The sequence below is a fragment of the Hipposideros armiger genome, unplaced genomic scaffold (assembly GCF_001890085.2).
Source record: "Hipposideros armiger isolate ML-2016 unplaced genomic scaffold, ASM189008v1 scaffold_33, whole genome shotgun sequence".
NCBI lineage: Eukaryota > Metazoa > Chordata > Mammalia > Chiroptera > Hipposideridae > Hipposideros > Hipposideros armiger.
Genome location: NW_017731383.1, coordinates 4920906 through 4943465, shown reverse-complemented (window position 1 = coordinate 4943465; position 22560 = coordinate 4920906). Strand labels below are relative to the sequence as shown.

The window sequence follows — 22560 nt, the reverse complement described above, 5'->3', positions numbered from 1 at the left end:
AGCTTAATTTGAAATCCACTGGAATTGTAGCATGTCACCACTAGGCGGGAATCTCTGAGAGGCATTCTGTGCGCAGCCACTGTATTGAAGTGATGCTCGCAGTGGGGCAGCAGGAAGGAAGGGAAGGGCTGAAAACCACCCAAATACCCGTGATGGAGGGTAGCCAGCCCCACCCCACCCCACGGGCTGTTATGCAGCCATTAGAAAGACTTCGTAAGCCCTGTAACCAGCTGACCTGGAGGTGGGTCCCCACGTGCTGCCGAATAAGAAAAGTAAGGTTTGGAGCAGGTGGCTGGGGTGTGGTGAGCCCACTATGGCAGCAGTAAGTCTGGCCCTCTGCCTGGCTTTCTGCAGCCCGGGAACGAAGGATGGCTTTTACATTTTTCAACAGCTTAGAAATAGTTTTAAAGAGTTGGAGGAAGCCTAAAGAGGAATATTTTGCGACACATGAAAATTATGTGAAATTCTACAATAATTTCAGTGTCCATAGTAAAGTCTTCTTGGAGGGAGGCCGCGCTCACCCATGTGCACGGTCTGTGTACGTGCTTTTCGCTTCACAATGCCAGAGCGGAGGAGCTGTACAGAGACCGTGCAGGATGCAAAGCAGAAAATATTTACACCCGGCCCTTTCTTGAAAAGTCTGTCGGCCCCTCGTTTAGAGTACGATGACGTTTTATAAAACAACAGTGTCAGGCACTGTTCTCGGTGCTTTATCCGAGTAAATTCACTACGTTTGCTTATGTATTCGTTCATTTTATCACGTATTCCTCAGAGTCTTAATGCCTACCTACGGGCGGGGCCCGGCGTGGGGAACCAGCACTCAACAAGCACACGCAGCCCGTGCTTGTGGAGCTTGGAGGCTGTGTCTAGATCTTTTCTCCTCCAGTATAAACAGGCCCAGCCCCTCCCACCATCTCTCACAGGGAGACATGGTGCCCCAGCCCCTCGTGTCCTCCTCGCGCTGCTTATCCTGATTGCCTCAGGCCCTCCCCAGGAGAGCCACCCAGACTGGCCCGATGCCTCTGGTGTCTCGCAGGGAGGTGGAGGTCTAATCTTGAATGGGTCATGCTCTTGGTCTGCTTTCAAAGTGCTCAACGCCTGGCCTTTGCGTTTTCAGCTCCCGCTCTAATCCTGAGAGGAAGATGCAGCCGTCCTTGACCTGTCACGTGGATGGGAGCAGCCCTTAGCTATGGAGAAGGATGTGGCCATGTCACCACATGATCCCTCCCGCATAAAACCAAAGCCACCTCCAGACACATGCCCCGGTGGCTCAGTCGCTAGGCAAAACCTGGAGAGTGGAGACCTGCTCCAACCCAGGAGGATGCCAGCTGGGCAGGGGGCAATCTGAGGACTGTTCTTTGAACCGCCAACTTGCCCTCTTCTCCATTCACACCTCCTAGGAGCCTGCTTTCTTCATTTCTAGAGAAACAGCACTGAGTCACTCGGTCACCGTCGCCTCCCCACATCTGGATGCTTTCCCTTGGCTTGTTGGGCAGCCTGGAGCCCAGGGGTCCACATCATTGACACCCTGGGGAGCTGGAAGAGCAGCAGCCAGGTGGACAGAGGAAGGAGCCCTGGGGTCCCAGGATGGCGTCCAACGACACGGCCTCTTGTCTGGGCTCTGCTGCACTGAAGGTCACAGTGAGCGTGGTGCTCACGGCTCTTATCCTCGTCACCATCGCCGGCAACGTGGTTGTCTGCCTGGCCGTGGGCCTGAACCGCCGGCTCCGCAGCCTGACCAACTGCTTCATCGTGTCCCTGGCCATCACCGACCTGCTCCTGGGCCTCCTGGTGCTGCCCTTCTCGGCCTTCTACCAGCTATCCTGCAGGTGGAGCTTCGGCAAGGTCTTCTGCAACATCTACACCAGCCTGGACGTGATGCTCTGCACAGCCTCCATCCTCAACCTCTTTATGATCAGCCTGGACCGATACTGCGCCGTCATGGACCCCCTGCGCTACCCTATGCTGGTCACCCCGGCCCGAGTCGCCATCTCCCTGGTCTTAATTTGGGTTATCTCCATCACCCTGTCCTTCCTGTCTATCCACCTGGGGTGGAACAGCAGGAGCGAGACCAGCACCGTCAACCACACCGTCCTGCACTGCAAAGTCCAGGTCAACCTGGCGTACGGCTTGGTGGACGGGCTGGTCACCTTCTACCTGCCTCTGCTGGTCATGTGCGTCACCTACTACCGCATTTTCAAGATTGCCCGGGACCAGGCCAGGAGGGTCCACCTCGTCAGCTCCTGGAAGGCGGCCACCTTCCGCGAGCACAAAGCCACCGTGACGTTGGCTGCTGTGATGGGGGCCTTCATCGTCTGCTGGTTCCCCTACTTCACCGTGTTTGTCTACCGGGGGCTGAGAGGGGATGACAGTGTCAACAAGACCTTCGAGGCCGTCGTGCTATGGCTGGGCTACGCCAACTCGGCCCTGAACCCCATCCTGTATGCCGCATTGAACAGAGACTTCCGCCTGGCATACCAGCAGCTTTTCTGCTGCAGGCCCGCCAGCCACTACGCCCGGGAAACTTCTGTGATGTCCAACAGCTCTCGGCTCTCCAGGACTCAAAGCCGAGAAGCCAGGCGGCAGGAAGAGAAGTCCCTGAAGCTCCAGGTGTGGAGTGGGAGAGAGGGCACAGCGCCCCGGGGAGCCACCGACAGGTAAGTGCGCTGGCCGTGTGGGCAGGACGGGTGCACGGGGAGGGGTCTCGCCCACAGTGACCATGAAGGTGACGGCTGCTTACCAGGTGCTGGCGTTCTTTGTGAGCACTTTGCAGACTTCGTGTTGTGCCATCGTCCCAACAGCCCTCCCAAGGTGGAACCTTTACCCTCCATTTTAAAAGGACCACAACCTGGCCAGGGTCCCACAGTTGGGACCTGGACAGAGGACCCCCAACTGTAGAACTTGTGGGCCCTCTTGTCCAGCTCCATTGTCCTTAGAATCAGGAGTCCTAAGTGTGAGGCCCAACTGTGCCACTTAGCTAGTGGCCCTAAGTGTTCACCTAAACCCTGTGGGATAGACCCTCAGACGGCCATGGGCTAAGGCTGCCTGCTGAGGTTACATGAGAAACCCAGCTTGTCCATCGAGCACCATTGTGCATCAGCTCTGATGCTGGGGGTGCTCAAAGCAGAGGAGAAAGGACTGGCCATGTCGGGGAGGCGGGGCCTCGAAGGCCAGGCTAGGGGCGCGGACATTGTACCGTAGGTCTTCAGGGAAGGTGGAAGGATTTGAAGCAAGGTGGGGTTAACCCAGGCAGCTCTGTGCTTTGGAAAGAGGACCCTGTTGCTCCTTCTTGTTGGACGAGAAGGATGAGATGGGGATATCAGTGAAGGGCTCGGTGGCACTGGTCCATGAGAGAGGAGAGACTAGAGCAAAATCTAGGAGTCTATGAAAAAACAGGCTCAGGAACCACCGGCTATTTGTGGTGTCAGAGATTCAAGAGAGAGGACACCCCAGGATTCAACTTGAAGGGGTATCCAAGCTAAAAATAGAGACAGGATCAGGGTGAGATTTGGGCAAATCCACTGGTGACGAAGCCAATGCAGGGTACGAGATGGGCAACTGCACCAAAGACTGAATGGCACTGAGGACGCTCAGCGCCCGCGTGGAGGGGACGTGTGCGGGTCTGTGCTCTGCTGAGAGGAGCGAATGACAGGACGCTGGTGGAACCCCTGGCCTGCAGGTGTGCTCAGCAAGCGTCACTTTCCTTTCTCCCATGACCGTGCCTTTGCCCCCAGAATGCTGGTCTGTGTGACTGACCCATTCATTCATTCATTCATTCATTCACTCATTCATTCGTTCGTTTGTTCACATTTATCAGCTTCCCACCACATGCCGGGTGCCGTGCTGAGCACGGACGATTGTAGAAATGACATCTTTGGCATTCGTTGTGATGAACGGTTATGGGACGTCAGCTTTATAGACCTGGCCTCAGCTCTGCCCTCACTCTGAGCTTGAGCAAGTCCCTGCCTTTCTTGGGCCTCAGCGTCCTCATCTCCAGGGTGTGGGGTCTGTCCTCATGCAGCCTGCCCTGCTCACCAACCAGGGTTGCCTGAAGCGTCCGTGAGCTAAGGGATGCCAACAGGCTCTGCAAGCCCCGTGGTCCAGGTTCGCTCTCCAGCATTGAGTGTCAACCTCAAGAAAAGCTTGGCAGCACACCACAGACCCCCCCCCCGGGGTTCTGGTCTCTGTGGGGCGCTGTGGGGGACAACTGTCCAGCTAGAGCCCTGGGCCTCATGTGCCCTCTGGTCCCAGCAGCAGCCAGGTGTGTCGCCTCACAGACCCGGATCTCAGGCGCCTCCACGGCTGCCCTTCTGAACAAGCCTTGCTGCTCTGCATCCAGCCTCCTCCTGGCCTCCTGGCCTCTAGACTCTCCCTCTCAAATCCACCCTCCCAGCCACCGCAGGCGCCCCTCCACGTGCAGATCAGAGACCTCAGGTCCGGCCTGTGGGTAAGATGTCCATCATGCTCTTTCGCACGCCCTCGCTCAGGAAGCAGCCTTGACTGCAAAGCCGATTTAGGTTACGAAGCAAACAAAGAACAAAGCAGGGGGTGTGGATGCTCTAGAAGCCAGCCACCACCACCCAGTCTGGTCACGCACGCCACTTCCTACTGCTCTTACCTGCGTGACCTCCGCATGAATAGGCTGCTCCACCCCTAATCTTTAGGGAAGTATTCCCTAAGCACTTCACAACAGCTAACACTCAGAGCACCACTAGCGGCCAGCTGCACACTTCTGCCATTGCTCTATGTGTCAATCCTTGTATGAGGACGTCCTATCCCCACTCCTGTGCCAATGCAAAGGGGGCAAAGGGAGATAAAGCACGCCGCCACCCACAGCCCCTGTAGGGTCTAGTTGAGGAGCGACTGGCAATGGTTCAGTGCTGCACGTGCTGAGGTTAGTAGGCAGTGTGCTGAGGCTGTGCACGCCCCGGGGAGCCCATCCCAAGAAGCCAACCTGCAAGCTCAGCCTTGAATGTAGACGGGAGGACCCTGTCATCCAGGGTACTGCTGGACCGTTCAGGCTCGTGGCCTCATTTCGCTCTCCGCACAGCCACAGGAAGTAGGTGCTTATTTAGCCTCCACTCTACAGATGGGAAAACTGAGGCTAAGAGATGTTAAGTAAATTGCCCAGGTGACACAAGCTAGCGAGTCAGCCAAAGCCAAGATCTGAGCATCAACAGAAGTAGCAGCCCCCACTCCTGACTGTCCTGTGGGCGTGGGCACACTGCAGGGTGTCGGCACCCACCTGCTCTTTGGATCCTCACGGCCACACTGGGTCGGGGGCTATGAAGACACTGAGCGATGCCAGCTGAGAGGCCGTGCCTGCCTGGGTCACACACAGCAGCCTCGGCGCATGCAGTTCCTTATGGTCACACCTTGCTCTGACCTCCAGCAGTGGAGGGGGGGGCGGGGTTTGGCAGATGGGGGTGGGGAACCAGTTGGAGGGGCACCTAGTGGTGAGGGCACAGGGGATGCAGGATGCCAAGGTCAGCCAGAGGTGGATTTTCCCATGGAGGCTGCCAGGGGATCGGGGCCCCATGTGGCCCTCCCGTAAGGTCGGCTCCCAGCCTCCCTAAGGCCCGACAGCCTGTCTGGGGACAAAAACCAGCGTTGACCTGACTGAGAGCCCTTATCGCTGCTGAGGGGGTGGGGTGTCTGCCTGAGCTGAGAGTTCCAAGGGATTGATCAGGGCCTGCCCTTGGGGTGGCCGGCACGGTCAGCCAGCGGGAGACCCCCAGAGAGACAGGCCCAGCTGGCCTGCCCTCCCCTCCCAGCAGCCACCTCCCCAGCAGAACGCTGTCTGCCCCTTCCTGACCCCGCCCCTCATCACCTCTGTCCCGGAAAGCCTCACCTGCCTCCTCTCTGATCCCCAGCCCCCAGCCTCTCCTGCCGCCCTACCTCCCTGCTCAGTAACGTGAGCTTCTCCTGGATAGAGGCCTGTGTTCCTTTCAAGGGCTGCTGTAACTACTGACCATGAACCTGATGACTGAAAACAATGCAAATGTATTCAGGAGGTCAGGAGTCAGATCAAGGTACTGGCAGGGCTGGGTCCTTCTGGAGGCTTCTGAGCAAAGCCCTTCTCCAGCTTCTGGGGCCACCCACACTCCTGGGCCCAGCCCCCCCTTCCCCCCAATCACCCTGACCGCTTGCCTCAGTCGCAATATCTCCTTCTCTTCTGTCGCCAAATCTCGCTCTGCCTTCTTATAACAAGGGCGCTTGTGCTTACAGTTAGGCCTGGCGGGGACAACCAGGATAACCTCCCCCTCCCAGATCCCTTAACTTAATCACAGCTGCAAAGTCCTTTTTGCCACACAAGGTAACATTCTCGGGTTCTGGTGAGGAGGCCGTGGACGTCTCGGGGGGCTGTGTCCAGCTACCACATGTCCCAGCTCTTGCGCCTGGCATTAGAGCCCTTCATCATTTGCTACCTGACCACCTCTTGCCACCACCGCCTTCTGTCCCCACCCAAACGAGCCACCCAGAGTCCTTCCCAAGCGCTGAGGATTTGCTACACTCCTGCACTGTCTGGGGCACAGCACTGAGCAAGCAGAGGCCGTCCTCTCTGAAGGATGTTATTTCAGGGCAGGGGTTCTCAAATTGTGGGTCCCTGGCCAAAAGCAGGCTTCCAGAAGCAAAGTACCCCAAATCAGGCCACACAGCCTCGTCCATGGCACAGCTAGGATTCAAACCCATGGCACAGCTAGGAGCCCATCTGACTCCAAAACCCTGCTCCTTCCACGATGAAATGCTGCCTAGACTTGAATTTAGCCCGGACTCATAGGTACCAGATGGGGAAACTAAGGCTCAGGGAGGCAAGCGGCCTGAGGCCCACGGCCAGCTCGGGAGGAGCTGGGAGGAGACCCTGCATGTCTGGACCCCTGCCTGGAGTTCTTTGGTCCTTCTCCCACCCACTCACTGGCCCTGGGAAATCTCCCACGGCAGGGAGACAACATTCACAAACACCTAGAACACCCAGTCTCCCTGCGCGGGTTCTCCCTCATCCCCACAGGGCCCCGTGCCTGCCTGCGGAAGACCTCGGGAGGAGAGGGCAAAGGGAGGCGAGGGGTCCCCCACCCCTCCCGCCAGCTCTCCCCTCACAGGCCTCTTGCCAGCACCCTGCCTGACCCCTCCATCTGCTCTCCTTGCCTCTGCAGCCAGAGCATTTCCAAACCCAGACGGGGTTATACGTCATCCCTCCTGGTGTGACTGGAATAGAATACGAAGTTCTTACCCCAGACACCAAGGCCCTGCGCCCCATGCACCCCACCCTCAGCCCAGGCCATCTCTCAGCCCTCCTGCCACACCCAACAGTTTACTGTCTGCTCCCCCAGACCATGAGCGCCCTGAGGGCAGACCCATATCTGCGATGTTTGCTGTTGTACCCCTAACACCCAACACTGTGTCTGGCACGCGACAGGCCCGGCATATTTGTTGAATGAACGAATGAGTGAAGAATGAATACCTTGTTCTAGGTCCCCGAGAGCCCTGAGAAGTGAATATTACTGTCCCCACCTTACAGGCCAGAAAGCCATGTCTCACATGGGAGTTCCAGGAACCTAGTGGGAACTCAGAAATACCTGGTTCCCTTTTCTAAACCGGACGTCACAACAGGCCTCCCTCCAAACGCTGGTGTCAGGGGCAGGCCTCACAGCCAAATCTGCCACAGGCTGTGACAGAGTATCAGAGTCTCGAGTGGAAAGAGGCCCCCGCCCTGGCTATGTCACAGGCGGGCCCAGAAGGTGCGGAGACTTGTGCCAAAAGCACAGGAAGTGCCCAGGCTGGGGTGGTGTCCAGAGCCCCCGACGGGGTGGTGTCCAGAGCCCCCGACGGGGTGGTGTCCAGAGCCCCCGACGGGGTGGTGTCCAGAGCCCCCGATGTCCAGAGCCCCCGACAGCCTGGATGCCGCCCACTGCATCTCCATGGTCCAGCGTGGCAGGAGGCTGGGGACACAGGGGCGGAAGGAGCTGACCTGTCTCCTGTCTCAGCAGGCAGAGGAGGCTGCAGGGCTGCAGGAGGGAGGGAAAGCCAGGACTGACGCACGCACATTTCTTAGGGAAGTCACTGGAAGTCACTCTGAGCACGGCCTCCTTACCCGTAACTAAGACAATTACTGACTTTGCAGAGTTGTAAGAACAAAGTCAGGGACACAGGCACCGAGCACAGCTCCTGGCACGTAGCAGGTGCTGTAACAGACATGAATTTTGTTCTCCACCATCCATCCTCTCTTTCCTCTCATTTTGCCTTTTCTTTCATGTTCTAGCTTTCCTTCATATAACAGGTTTTTTGAGATCTACTCCACATACTATGCACTTCACCCATTGCAAGTGTACAATTCACTGGTTTTTAGTATATTCAGGGAGTGGTGCAGCCGTCACCCCAGTTCACTTGAGAACATGTTCACCACCTGCAGAAACCCTGACGCCTTCAGCTACCCCTCCCCAACCCCCACCATCCCCGGCGGCCCCTAGCCTGCTTTCTGTCCCCACAGACGGGCCTATTCTGGACGCTTCCTGTAATACGTGGTCTTTTGCAACGGGCTTCTTCGTGCTGTGCTGCTTGTGCCACTTGGTGTGACGTTTCTGAGGTTCCTTCTTCCTTTTCTACCTTCCTTCCTGTCCTGTATTTCTTCGTTCGGTTTGGTGTTTTCTTTCCCTCCCTCTGCCCCTCTCACCGCCCCCCCCCCACACACACACCATTTTGGCTCATTCAGAGGACTCGCTCTCCTCTCTGGCTTTCCACTTATCAAAAAACTGATTGGCCCCCACACTCTCCTCTCCCCTTCACCCAGTGCTTGGGCTTCATGGCGGCTCTCGGCCATTTGCAGGCCTCAGTGGGCTGCTCCAACCGTGAGGCTGTGTCCTGCATCGCCAGGTGCCCACGTCCCCACCTCCTGTCCCCAACCCCAGCCCTGGTCGGCTCAGAGCCCCCCCTCCCTGCTCCCAGGCCTGCAGGACCCCCCGCTTCTGCACAGCCTCCAGAGCATCCGGCTACAACAAGCAGTTAATCCTTTTCATCTTCTGTCTCTTCAGAGAGTTTGGGGCGTGAGAGCCCCCTGCACCCCGAGAGGAAGTCAGGGCCGGAGAGCTGAGAGAGAGGAGGTGGAGAGCCTTTTGCAGCCTCACAAGTCAAGGAGAATAAATCATGAGCCCCCAGGAGTCCCCTGAAAGGTAGAGAATGCCTCATTTACCCCCTGCTGGCGGCCTGTGGGGCCAGCCCCTCCCTCGGGCTTCTAGCAGACTCTCGTCCCTGCCCCTCCCACACCTTCACTTCCGGCTCTTTCCGACTCGGATCTGATGGGACCTGCTACGGATCTGCCTTCCCCGGGGCTGTGATGGGCCTCGGAGGGGACAGGAGCTATGCCTTTGGGCCGCTGCCAGTAGCTTTGTACCCGTAAGAAAAAGATGCGCTCCAGGTGAACAAATTAGGAAAAGGCCCTTTCTCCAGGGGTCCCGGCCCCAGGGCACATGGTTTGGCCAGCAGAAAGAGCTCAGGATTTCAGTCCTGATACCCCCACGCAGGCAACAACCCACAGACCCTCCAGAGCCCATGGGGGACGGCACGAGGCAGGGCAGGTATCAGCAAACCTTTTCTGCAAAGGACCAGATGAAAAATATTTTAGACTTGCAGTCGTACTTTTCTGACAGCTGCTTAACGCTGCCTTTCTAGCTGGAAAGCAGCCACAGATAATAAGTAAACGAATGGGGGTGTCTATGTGCCATTAAAACTTGATTTATGGACACCGGGATTTGAGTTCCATATCACTTTCCCCAATCACAAAACATTATTCTTCTGTTTAATTTTCCCCCCACCATTTCAACAAAAATAGGTGGTGGGCTGGATTTTGCCCACAGGCTACATCGTCTGCCAGCCCCCGGTGTAAAGGAAAGAGATGGGTAGAATTCCAGCCCGGGCACTCACTGGCTCTGTGACTTTGGGCAGGTGCTTGCAGTCTCTGAGCCTCAGTTTGCTCATCTGAGAAATGGGGATAAAAACGCCTCCCTGTTTGGACTGTGATGGGGCTTAGCACCAGTTGACGCAAAGCACCTGGCACAGCGTAGATGCTTGGAAGGGGGAGTGTTTCTTTGTCTCCCTCACCACCCGCAGCCCCTCTGCCAAGGAGCAGCTGACAGTTGAGGGCAGCTTTGTGGCTTATGTCTCAGCTGTACCACTGGATTGCTGGGGCTGGGCCCTGAGCCTGAGCCTCATGTCCCTCATCTGAAAATGGGGGACCTGGATCAATCTCAAGGGACTATCCCAACAGTAATTATATATAAATGCTAAATAAGAGACAGAAATTATGCCAACCCCCCAACTGTGTTTGTGTCAAGAATCTTCTGGCAAGGGCAGTGAAGAACATGTTTTTCATACTAATGAATCACTCAGAGCGTGGAGGCAAATTCAGTGAAATGTGTCCTTGTCATGACCTGAGCCTCAAGTGCAGGGACCAGGGACAGATGGGTGAGACTGGCACAGGAGGCGCTGCCGAGTGAGCCCCGGCCTGGCAGAAGGCACTGCCTCTCACTGCCTCTGCCACTAACCGGCTGTGTGGCCTCGGGAGGGTCGCGTCCCTCTCTGAGCTCAGCTTCCTCATGAGTCAGAGCTGAGACCTCAAGCAGCAGTGCTGCAATCGAAGAAATGGCAGTGAGTCAAGGCGCTCCACTTCACGGTGACACAGGTGTCATGGCACCCACAGGGGCCGTATGTGGCAATGTGGAGGGGCAGGGATGGGTGTGCCAGGGACAGTGCCTGGGCATTCCCAGGTGTGTGCAGCCCCAGGCTCTCCTGGGGTGTGAGGACCAGCCCCTCCCTCCCAGAGATGGGAAGAGGGGGTGGGGGAGTTTGTCCCAACCACCAAAAGCAGCAGATGGCTCTCCCAGCTCTGACCGTGCAGAAGGCTGAGTGTGGGCTGCAGACTCTGGGCATCGCGGGCCCGGGGAGACTCAGGCCTCCCTCACTGCGAGGCCGAGCGCACGCCATCCCGGGGATTGGTGTTTGGGGTGGGTGGCAAGGCAGTGCCCAGTGCCCAGCGGGTCCAGGGAACTTTCCCTCTGCACAGCAACTGAATTACTGTTGAAACGGAACATTAAAATGGAAAGTGGAAGAGCAACACCATCCCTGTTGCCAGCGCCCACGAGCCCTGAAGTCACAGCTCCTTTCTCCTTTCCTGTCTTTCACAAGCAGATGTGGCCTCAAAGTGTTGACAAGAGGACCCACATTTAGTTCCTAAGCAGGTCACATGCCCCCATTTTAGGGGCTGCTGAGTCTCACTGGTCCACACTCACTCCTCCTCTAGAGCCCATTCCCCACAGAGTGGGGAGCCGGCGGGAGGGGGCAGGGGGGGGCGGCACCAATGGAGGCCCGGATGAGCCGGGAGCGGTACGAGCACGTGTGACAAGTGCTTGGACCTGGCAGGTGTGGGGGCTGAGAGGCCCCGGGTCTGGCCTCCTGGAGGGGCTGATGGCTCCATTGATTCCTGGAGGGGCTGATGGCTCCGTTGATTCCTGGAGGGCACCAGGCATTTTCTAAGCCGGGGGCAGAGGTTGGAGGTGCCACTCCAGGCAAAGTAGCAGCATGTGTGAAGGCTGTGTGTGTGTGTGTGTGTGTGTTGGGGCACCCACAGAAATGGGGGGCCATTTGGGGCCTGGTCTGTCGAGAGAGCTCTGAAGGTGTCCTCCATGCTGCTGGCCAGTGACCTTGGGCAAGTACTTCCTTCTCTTAAACTCTGTCCCCATCTGAAAAGTCGGGCTGAATCACGACAGCACCCCCGTCCAGGGCTGGGGCAGGTCCAAGGGCATTAATGCCTGTGCCTGGGACAGGGGCTTGGAGCACAGCCCTGCGTCTGCCTAGGTGTGAGATCTGGCGTTTCATTCTGCTCGGGCACCCACAGGCCACCATTTGACCGATGGTAGGAAACGTACATTTGTTCCAGGTCAGGGGAGCTCGGTCAGTTTCAGTTGTAAACATGGAGACTTTGGAAGTTGAACCCAGTCAATACAAGGAATCAGAGTTCTGCGGCACATGAAGCCTCCTCCCTGCCATGTCAGCAGGGGACCCTCCCTTGTCCTGGCTTCCAGCTAGGAAATAGGGCACAAGCCCCTGTGCTCCAGACCCACACACACACATCCTCCAGTGGCCCCCGCCTCACCTCCAGTCAGGGTTTTGACCCTAAAAGAGAGGGGCGGGGGCAGTGTCCACACTAGCCCCCAGGTGGTTCCACCTCCTCTCACAGGTTCTTGCAAACCAAATGTCCTTGTGATCGCTCACCAAGGACATTTTGGGGGCTCAGGAAATCGTCTCTGCCCTCACCTGCAATCACTATCTGAATGGTGGAGGGCGGCAGTGGCGATGGGACACGCATGGGTGAGAAGTCAGGGCAAACCATCCAGGTCTCGAAACAGCATCCTCTCCCTGCCCCCCACCTGAGACAGCACACGCCTGGCACCCTGGTGCGCATTCCACGACAGACTACCCGGTGACGGTAACTAGTAACCCCCAGGGCTCTGGGAATGGCTGAGCCTGTGGGGCCAGGCTGCTGGGAGGACGGGCCGTGGGCACGTTACCTAGCCTGTCCATGCCTCAGTTTCTCCATCTGTAAAATGAAGATGTTACTTGTACCGGCTTCCAAATGCTGCTGTAGGGACTAGAGGAGAGCATAAACGTTCAGGCCCGAGGGCAGCGTCTGACACGCCGGCCGCCCCACCGACCGGAGCGTTCCCCTACCGTTTGCTTTGCCGACGTCTCCACGTTGTTTCTGCTCTTAGAAGCAACCCAGAGATGTACGTCTCCAGCAGGGAACATTTTGTTTCTTTCAGATTATTTCCCTAGAAACCAAATCTCTAGAAACAGAATTACTGGTCAAAGGGGGAGGGATATTTTAGGCCTTTTGTGACACTGGACCTAATTGTTTTCTAGAAAGCTAAGGGCTTCCCTGCCTCCGGCCACATGGAAAAGGATCACTTCCTGGGAACGAAATAGGGGCGGGTCCCGGAAGTGTTGTGGGGGTGCTGACCAGGGCAGAGGGTGTAGATGGTGAGAAGGGGCCACCGGCATTCAAGGGTGGGCCGAAGGGACAGGGAAGAGAGGAGACGTGTCTCTGAAGGGGCTGAGGAGGACCCACCAGAGAGCTGAGGCCCACGTCCATTCAGAGACGAGAGAAAAGAAGCCTCAAATCAAACAGACGGGCCTGGCGACGCGCAACGCAGGGAGCCAAGCTCACGACTCAGTGTGCGGCAGACAGGTGAGGGGCCTCCCTGAGCCTCGCCTTCCTCTTCTCCCGCCCACCTCCAGGGCGGGATGGAACAGGCCACAGGAAATGGCTGTGGGAGTTGCCCGGACCCCGGCTTGCTGCCCATGAGCAGCCACTGGCAGGAGCAGACGGGGGCTGTGGGGTTTCCTTCAGTTTTAAAAGACCTTCCACAGTTTCGAGGGGGATTGGGCAAGCCGGCCAGTCTCAAATGGAGGTTGCTGGAGGGTTCAAGAAATGGGGCAGGGTGAACACTAGGCCAGGACTGGGAGATGTGAGCGTGACCCAAATTCCCCGTGTGATGCAAGGGGAGGGGTCGGGCAGGGCGCCCCAAGCTTTGCAGGTCAGCCGAGATGGGCTCCCAGGACTCCACACTTACTTGCTGTGAGCCCCTGGGCCAGTGTCTGAAGCCCTTTGGGCTCGGACTCCCTCACCTGTTAGAGATAAGAATATAACACTATAGCACATGTATCACATGGATGTTGTGCAAGTTCAGGGCTACGTTCCCAGCCCATGAGCACTGTCATCATTTTATTTTTCTGTAAACCCGGTTAAGTGGCAGGAAGTGGGCAGGAGGGAAGCAGGGGAGGGGTTCAGTGGAAGTAGGGCTTCCCACACCTTCACTTCTCCTTCAAGCAACAAGCCCAATGTGCTAGATAACATGTAACACCAGCTGTGTGACCTCGGGCAAGTTTCCTAACCTCTCTGTGCCTTAGTTTCCTTCTCCATCAAATGGGGGAGAATAATACGTGTGCATTAATTGAACGAATACTGACAAAATGCTTAGCACGGGGCCAGGCATGCCGTGGGAGCTCAGTGGGTAGTGGCTGTCATTCAGATGCTCAAGGGCTCAGGACACAGGTTTTGGAACTAGCAGACGTGGCACAGAGCCCTGTTCCTCTCCCCACCAGCCATGTGACCTTAGTCAGGTCACTTCACCCCATGAGGGACCAGTCCCCTCATCAAGACGTGGGTGGTAGTGCCCACCTGGCATGCCAACCACACAGTAAATGCTGAACGTGACTGCTGGCTGAGGGCCGTCGAGAGAACGCCCATGAGACCGGACAGTCCCATGCTCTGCAGACTTGGCTCCCCCAGGGGTGGGTGGGTGCGTGCTCCTCCCTAGAGGGGCGCAGTCCCTTCCCCCATCCTCCCGGGCCGCTCACTGCCATGGGCAGGTGCACTCTCACTGACCCATGCCGTCACAGAATCTTGGGGAAAGGCCAGTCCAGGCCACGAGCTGAGACCACTCCTTGGTCAGTTCCCGACATTCCCCCGTCCCAAAGCCTTCGGCAGCCCCAGTCCTGCCAGTCACACGCCAGCTCCTCCATCAGGACCATCCCGCTCCGGCCGCCGACTCCCTGTCCGCTCGCCCCTCCCGCTGCATCCCAGGCTCCTTCCCAAGCCGAACTAGACTTTTCTGTTCAAAGCACAGCCCACAGCAGTGCTGCCCCCTCAGCCTGCAGAAACTCCCCATTTCACCCCTGTTCCATTTCCACCCACTGCCCCAGGCCCAACTCAAGTGCCACCTGCTTCACAAGAGCCTCTCCCTGTCCCCCGAGCAGGAGTGGCTGCTGGACCACACAGTCCTGCCCACGCCCTCCCCCCCCACACACTCACTGTCACTCACACTCTGTGTGCACGCACACACCCGCTCACACCCGTGAGTTACTTGCCACCGGCAAGCCTGCCCTGACCATCCCCACAGCTCTCATCTTCGCTCTCAGTCCCACTCTGCCAGCTCATTCTTTAGTCTGGCCCTTGTGACAGCACAAGCCACACTGGGAAGGGAGCACCCTTGGGAGTCAGCGGCTGAGGGTTCAAGTTTGAGGTTTGCTGAAGCCTCGGTTTCCTGGTCTGTGAAATAGGGACGCTGCCCTGGTCTTATGGCGCCCCGGGAGGATTAACTAGGAAAAGGATGCACACAGCTGCCCAGGACCGAGCACGGCAGCGCGCCGCAAATGCTGCTTCTTGCCAATCAGTCGTTCACTCACCAGCACGATGCGTGCTCCTGCGCTGCTGGAGTGACAGCCAAGCCCTGGCTCGATGGGCTCCCAGGCTGGTCCCAGGCTGTGACCACCAGCTCAGGGATGTGTGACCTGGGAGGTCCCTAATCCAGATTCCTTTAGGAGCCCAAAGCACCCTGAACTCACCATCTAGTTCCCTTGTGATGGGAAAAAATAACAAGGGGTTAACGGTTGTCGACTGGGTTATACATTGCTCTCTCTCAGCTAAGTCCCAGGGAGTGCTGGAGTGCCTTTCTTGGATAAAATTCACCTTATTTTGGATAAATGTCACCTTATTTGACATGGAAATGACCACGGTGTCTGCAAAGCCCCTGCAGGACGTCTTTGCCCAGTGGTCTCCGACCGCATCACGGAAGGACAGAGAGCTCCACCTTCTGGGCTTACGATTGGGTGGCACCCCTGCCCATCATACCTGCTCCTGGCCCTCCCCTTCAAAGCAGCCGCTGGCACAGACAAACCCTGTGTTACCTCCAGAAAATTCTGAGAAAGCCACGAAAACATAATTTCTTTCATGAGCAGAGGGCTGAAGTTTGATTATTTTGGCATATTAGGCAATATTGGCTTGTGGTAGAAAACAAAGGTTTATGAAGAGGACCCTCTGATTGAACTCTGGGTAACCTGGTGTCCTGAAATGTTCACCTCGTAGCTTTTAAAATAACCAGAAACTAGGTCTGGCCTGGAGAAGAGAGTTGCCCCAGGTTTTGGCAAAGGCTCAAGGCAGGAGAGACCCCTGGTGGGTTGCACTGACTCCCAGAGCAGGAGACAGCCACCCCACTTCCTAATCTCCTCCATGTCCACCTTTCTCATAGAGACAGGGCTTCCCGTAACCCAGTCCCCACAATGGAGGTGGCACCCTGTGGGTGTGGCGGCTTTCCTGCGGTGTTGGGTACGGGACAAGCAGAGGTTCAGGGATCAGCCGGGATAAGCAGAGGTTCAGGGATCAGCCGGGATAAGCAGAGGTTCAGGGATCAGCTGGGATAAGCAGAGGTTCAGGGATCAGCCCAGACCCTCAGCACACAGTCCCTCAAACACCAGTTCTTGGTGACCCGCCGGGGCTGTGTCTGTTGCAGGGAACAAGGGAAGGGGAAAAAGCGGAGGAGAACCTTGGAATTTCAAAACATTTCATCCTCCCGTCTCATGTCATGGCTTCAACAGCACTGTCACTGGAATTATCTCCATTTTACAGATAAGGAGAGGGACCTGGGAAGGGAGATGGAGTTACCTGAGACCCACAGCCGGGAAAGCTCACACCTGCTCCCGGTCACCCCAGCACATGGCTGGCGCTCAGAAGGTGCTTGCTGAAAGGGTGCCCTCCCCGGGGTTCCTGCCCGCGAGGCTCTGCAGGCTGGTAGCGGTGGGGAGGCAGCTAGAGAAACAAGGCCAGCAGGAGACACAATGCACGGTGCTGAGCGCTGCCAGAGACACCACGGGAAGCGCTCTGCTCCTGACCATCCGTGAATGTGGAAGTCGGAAGGCCGGACAAGCACTGTCTGAACCGAGATTAATTGGGTTTTTTGTTCACTAGTTCACATGCATGATTGAACACCTACTATAAGCCTGGAGAGTGGGTAGAAGATGAGAGACCCAAGACCTGCCTTTAGTCTGGGAGATGGACAGACAAACTGATGGTTAACCCAGGGAGGTAAGCACCTCAGAAGAGGGGCTGCAGGGGGCGGGAGGAAATCGGTAACCCGGGGGACCTCAGAGACAGCTTCCCACAGGAGGTGATGCCTGAACAGAATCTTGAAACAAAAGTAGAAGTTGAACAACCCAGGGGAAAAAATAAAGCACTTTCAAGCAATGGGAACAACATATGCAAAGGCACCAGTACAAGACAGAGCCCAGTGACGCGTGCGTGTGGTGGTTCTGTGTGCTAATCTGTGCTATCGGCCTGACTTTCATTATCTCTAGTCCTTATAATAGTCCTGTGAGGGTGCTATTACTAACTCATTTCACAGATGAGAAAACCGAGGTTCAGAGAGGGCCTGAGCCCGGCTTCTCATACAGAGTAGGACCTGACCCCTAGTGGCTAAAGGTATTCTAACCTCCTCAGTATGAAAAGACGAGATTCAGATTTCAAAGAACATGATTTTTGGGGGAATATTATTAGTCAGGATACTGTTAGCTGCCTGTAGCAGGAACCCAGTTAAAAGAGGCTTGGGCTGGCGGAGGGGAGGAATTGGCTCACAGAACTGAAGAGACCAAGAGTAGTTTCAAGCATGGCTGGATCCAAATGCTCAAACGCCATTAGAAATGTGTCTCCAGCTTTCAACTCAGTTTCACACTGTGGTGGTTTCATTCTCTCTCGGCATCCCCAGGGTGCCACCAGCACACCAAGCATACATCTTACCACCTTAGAGGCCCCATGGAAAATATGTCCCTTTCCTACTGTTCCAACAAAAAGTGTCAGGCTTACGTTTCATTGGCTGGGCTGGGTCATGTGTCTACCTCTGGACCCAGGCCTGGGGCCAGGGCAAAGAATAAGAGGCCAACCCCACCTCACCCACATGGACAAAGAGCTGGGAAGTGCAGATCCCAAAGAATCAGGGTGCTTTTCCCAAGAGAAGGGGAGCGGACGATGGGAAGATGAGAACGACAGGTGTTTCCAGGGCACTTACTGAGGGGCAGACGCTGTATTCTGTGCTCGCCTAGAACCCCATTAAAATCCCATAGCTGCAAGTGTCAGGGCTCAGGGCAAAGATGGGCCGCGGGGACATGAAGTGGGTCAAGGAATGTATAACCTACTCGTATCTCAGAAGTGTGCGGTGTAATAGAGTCTACACAGTGTGGGAACCCAGCTCAGTGCCTCGTCCCAACGCACACCAGGCGTGGATGGCACGCCAAGTGAAGGAGGAGGGGCTCCCTGCCACTGGACTTAAGTTACATAATGTTACATGTCCACGTTAAAAAATTTTTATCGGAGTATAGAAATTCCATATGGTAAGGAGGAAAGAGAATGAGAAAAAAAATGGCAGCTTAAAACAAAGCAAGAAAAGACGGGAAATTTGAGAAAAGGTGGTGCAAATATAAAGCACAAAATCACACTGAAGAAATCAGTCAAAATGCATCAAGAATCACTGTACATGTAACAAGCTGGCCAATTAAAACATGAACAATGTCAGATTTGATTTTTTAAAAACAAATATTTTTACAAGAGGTAGACCTAAGGAAACAAAAAGAATGTTGAAAGTATAAGAAAGAAAAACTAAGATAAAATAGGCAGATACTAACCAAAAGAAAGCTGGGTATCTATATTCATATCACACAAAGTGAGCTGTAAGCAAAAGGTATTACTCAACATAAAGAAGATCATTATATATTTTTTTAAAAGATTCAATTCACCAGAAAGACAGTAATTCTCAACTTGTGTGTACGAAGTAATCTGGCTTTAAAAATATGTAAAGGAAAACTGACAAACTACACAGGGAAATGAATCACTAACATCATTAATAAATAACATTAAGATTGAAGGGTAATATTATTAAAGATGTTGCAGAGACTAAGTCTGATAATAAAAACATTGCAATCGATTTTATGCCCCCACAGGGGACAACTCAGACGCAGCGAGCACATTCCTAGCAAAACAGGACTTGCCAAACTTGAGAATAGAAAACCCGATGGCCCTATAACCATCAAAAATAAATGAAATGAACGAAACACCGGTAGCACTTGCTTTTGCAAAGGAGTTTTACCAAACACTTAGGGAGCAGCTGATGCCGTCCTGCACAAACTCAATCAGACAAGAGAAAGGGGGAAGTCTGCAGTTTATGTGACGAGGCCACTGCAGTGTAGATTCAAAAACAAATATGAGAAGGGAAACGCTAAAAAGTAAGAAACAACTCAGGTGCCCATCAGCAGGGTAGGGGTGGTGGTGGATAAAGAAACGAGTATGTTCACGTAACGGAATATTTACAGTCGTGAAGTAGGCATCGACATGGCTTAATCTCATCAATATGATGTTAAACAACCACCAAAACGGCAGCTACAGAAAAAAAGTCACAAAACATGACTCCTCACTTCCATAAAAGTAAGATGCAGGCAGAACTACCCGATATATTGTTTAGGGATACACAAATATTTGCTGAAACATGTCAGGGGCTTGTAAAGTTCTGTGTCTTAACTAGAGGGGTGGTTACACTAGTGTCTGTTCTAATATTCTCGAATTTCCTTTAAGCCATGCGTAGGTGTTTTTATGTAGCCTCTTTGGATGTATGAATGCATTTCGTTTGAAAATATTTACTGATGGGATCGACATGTAACAAAAAGATATGTCTGAATTGGGGAGTTATTTGAGACATTCATTTTCTTTGTTTTGTTCACTTCTGTGTTCTGAATTTTCTGCTGTGAACATGTGATATTTCCAAGTTATTTTAAGTGACTTTTCAGCCCTTTAGAAAAAGGGGCTAGTTACTTCCTAGCCTAGAGCCAGCTTTTCTTTGATCATTTCACTCATGTCAGTGAAAGTCACTTTGTCAGAGCCACAGGCTCCGTCTGGAATTTTAAGCCAAGGGCAGTAGGTACCTGCCTGCTTGGTCAAATATGTACAGTGCTGGCATCGAGGACTGGAGCCTCTGGGGTGCCAGAGGTACGACCTTGAGGTCCAGGCGAGGCAGGTGTTCTGGGGAGGGAAGGGCTGGCCCACCACAGAGAGAGCTGGGGCCTCGGCACTGGCTAAGCTGGGACCTACCAGGCACTGAAGGAAGCGTGGGAGTTGGCTGCGCCCTTCTCCACAGAGCCTCGTAAGGTCAGGCATTCAGCTCTCCAGCGCCGCCTATCTGATGGACCCTAGGACAAACTCTTCCCCCTACCCACGAGGAGGGGAGCAGCATAGTGAGCTTGACGCCCCTGGTGGCTTAACAGGTGATGGCTGCAGCTGGGACCAGAATGAGCTTCACGGGGCATCCAGGGGAACTGCGAGGGGTCTCAGGACCAAGTGGCGGGGGAGTCCCCGGTTAGGAGGGGAAGAGGACAGCTGTCACTGCAGCCTGGGCTGGAAGTGAGAAACATGGGGGCTTTGGGGGCCTCAGAGCTAAAGCCGGGTTTTGTCCTGCCCTGGAGATGCCCATCCCCCCAGCAGAGTCTGGGACACGACGCAGTGCACGGCTTCTCCTGTGTTTGGGCAAGCTGGGTGGGCTGGGGGACACGGGGCAGCACCCCACAAACCACAGTCGCTTGCAGACCCCCTCCCCATCCAGCTCATAGCCCTCTCCTCTCTCCCTCCTGCATTCCATGCACTTAAACATCTACCCCAACTCTGTGTTTCCACTGAAAGAAAACTTTCTATCTATTCCTAAGAAAACTTTGTATCGGCACCATAAATGGAAATGCAATATCACGTGTGGGAAACAGAAGTCCTCGTGCATGTAGGTACCGCGACACAAAACGACGTCACCCCAGTTTGGTCAGATCCAATGGCCGATCGAAACTCTGAGCCTGCCCCCTGCTCTCTGCTTTAACCGGGACGCGCAGGCGTTAGGGCTGAAACACGGGGCGCCACGCTGAGCCATTCCCTTCGGCCCCGTGAGGTTTGCAATAAAACTGAGAAAGGACCTCACTGAACGTGGCTGAAGGGGAGAGCAGGTCTGCCACACACATCTCAGCAGGCAGCAGGGCGTGGGAACCCCATATGCCCACACGTGGAACTCCCCTGCTTTCTGAAAGTGCAGGGCTAACGCTCGGCTCACAACAGGCCCGCCCACCAAGCGTTTGGCTCACGCACCTTCAGTGGCCTCCCCTTCAATCAGATTGACTCCACAGGCATTAACTGTGGCCCTACTGAGCGCCAGCCACCTTGCAGGGTTTGAAAGGCAGGTGCCTTGCCTTCGAGGAGGACACATTTGGACAGGGAGAGGTGTGCACGACTGGTTTTGATGTAAGGCTGAATAAACCTTTGCCTCTTTTCCCAGTCTTCACCCAACTCATGCAAAGCATGCTGTAGGTGGTCAGGAGTCATTTCATTAGGATTCAGAAATAGCAAGCATTAACTGGGCTCCTACTATGCGCCAGGCTTTAGAACACTTAGTCCTTTCAAGACTTCAAAGGTAGTTATTTTTACCTCCATAGGAGGTTCAGAGGGGTTAAGTAACTTGACTAGGGGCACACAGCATGTTAGAAGCCGGCTTGGGGTTTGCAAGCAGGTCTCCAGGGTGCTCCCCACTGTGGGCTGAGGGAAGAAGCTCCTGTTGCACGTGCGAGATCCGACCCCTTTCCACCTCCCCCTTCCTGGGGTCTAGCTTAGAAGGAAAGGCCAAGGCTGGGCCCTGGGCCCACTGGCCTCGCGCAGTGGTCACCTCAGCTCTGACCTATACTTGTGTGTCCTCAGGAAGCCAGCACTGTCTTGCACCGTGTGCTCCAGCAACCTTCTGAGCTGCTGCAAGAGTCTGTGGGGCCTTCGGTTCCTGCAGAGACACGTGAGAGGCCCCTCAGAGGAGCAGCCGAGGGAGCTGCTGGCCAAGGGGCCACGGAGGACACCGCCCGAGGAAGCGGTGAGGACACTGCCCTCCCATGCTGTGTAGACCCAGCCCCAGGACACTGAAGATACTGCTCTCGGTCACCAAGATTTGACTCCTGGAGCCACTAAGGACCCAGCAGCCTCCAAAGCCACCGAGGATGCACCGTAGGCTGAGCCTGGGGACTCCCGGAGCACACAACAGGGCGCCGGGCTGCCGAGGTGCTCTGGCCTCCGTGGGACAGCCTGTCTGTGCTCAGCGTTCCCAGACAAGGGAGGTGTCAGGACTCCCCGGGTCTCAAGCGCACACCAGTGCTGGCCCTGAGTCACGAGCAGAGACAGTGGGACATTTGGGATGTGTGCACGTGTGTGCATGGATGTGCACCTGCAGGAGCATGTGTGCCCTCTGAGCACAGCAGGGGGTGCTGCCATAAAGTGTTGGCCTCAGATTCCATCGTGGGTTCTGCGGGATTAAGGACAAGAAAGGAAGAGAGAGGGAAGGGAAGGAAATGAGCCTTTAGTGGACACCTGCTGTGTGTGAGGCACCTACGCGAACTCCCATAACCCTGATCGCATGTGACAGGGATCACGGTCCCAACTTTAAGGGTGGAGACAGGCTCGGGGAAGTACGGGGCCTGCCCAAGGCCCCTCAGCTAGAACGTGTGCCCGGCTCGGAGGCCCTGGAAAAATAGCTAGTGAATGAATGAATACACGAACGAGTGGGAGGATGGGTGAAAAGCCAGGCCTCCCGCCCACGCTGCCTCTCAGGGGTGGAGCCATTTCCTTGACTGCGCCCCCCCTCCTCCCAGAGAGGATCAGACCCGCAGCCTGGGGGAGGGGGG

At 55.4% G+C, this 22560-nt stretch overlaps 1 protein-coding gene across 6 annotated transcripts in view; it reads left to right on the top strand.

The window, feature by feature from the left end:
* HRH2 (histamine receptor H2) overlaps positions 1 to 22551 on the top strand; it is a 31499-nt gene extending 8948 nt beyond the window's left edge. The window contains exons 2-6 of one of the 6 annotated variants that reach the window (XR_002123404.1): positions 1118 to 2657; positions 5874 to 6032; positions 9030 to 9167; positions 16796 to 16912; positions 21593 to 21680. Coding sequence is in view for 3 of the 6 variants with exons in the window: in XM_019637544.1 (XP_019493089.1) it covers positions 1588 to 2657; positions 21593 to 21785 (1263 nt within the window). In the remaining 3 variants the exon portion in view is untranslated. Of the gene's footprint in view, positions 1 to 1117; positions 2662 to 5873; positions 6033 to 9029; positions 9168 to 16456; positions 16689 to 16795; positions 16913 to 21592 lie in introns of those variants that run through there. The other 5 variants (XR_002123405.1, XR_002123406.1, XM_019637544.1 and 2 more) reach the window with 5 other exon arrangements.
* The last annotated feature ends 9 nt before the right edge of the window (positions 22552 to 22560 follow it).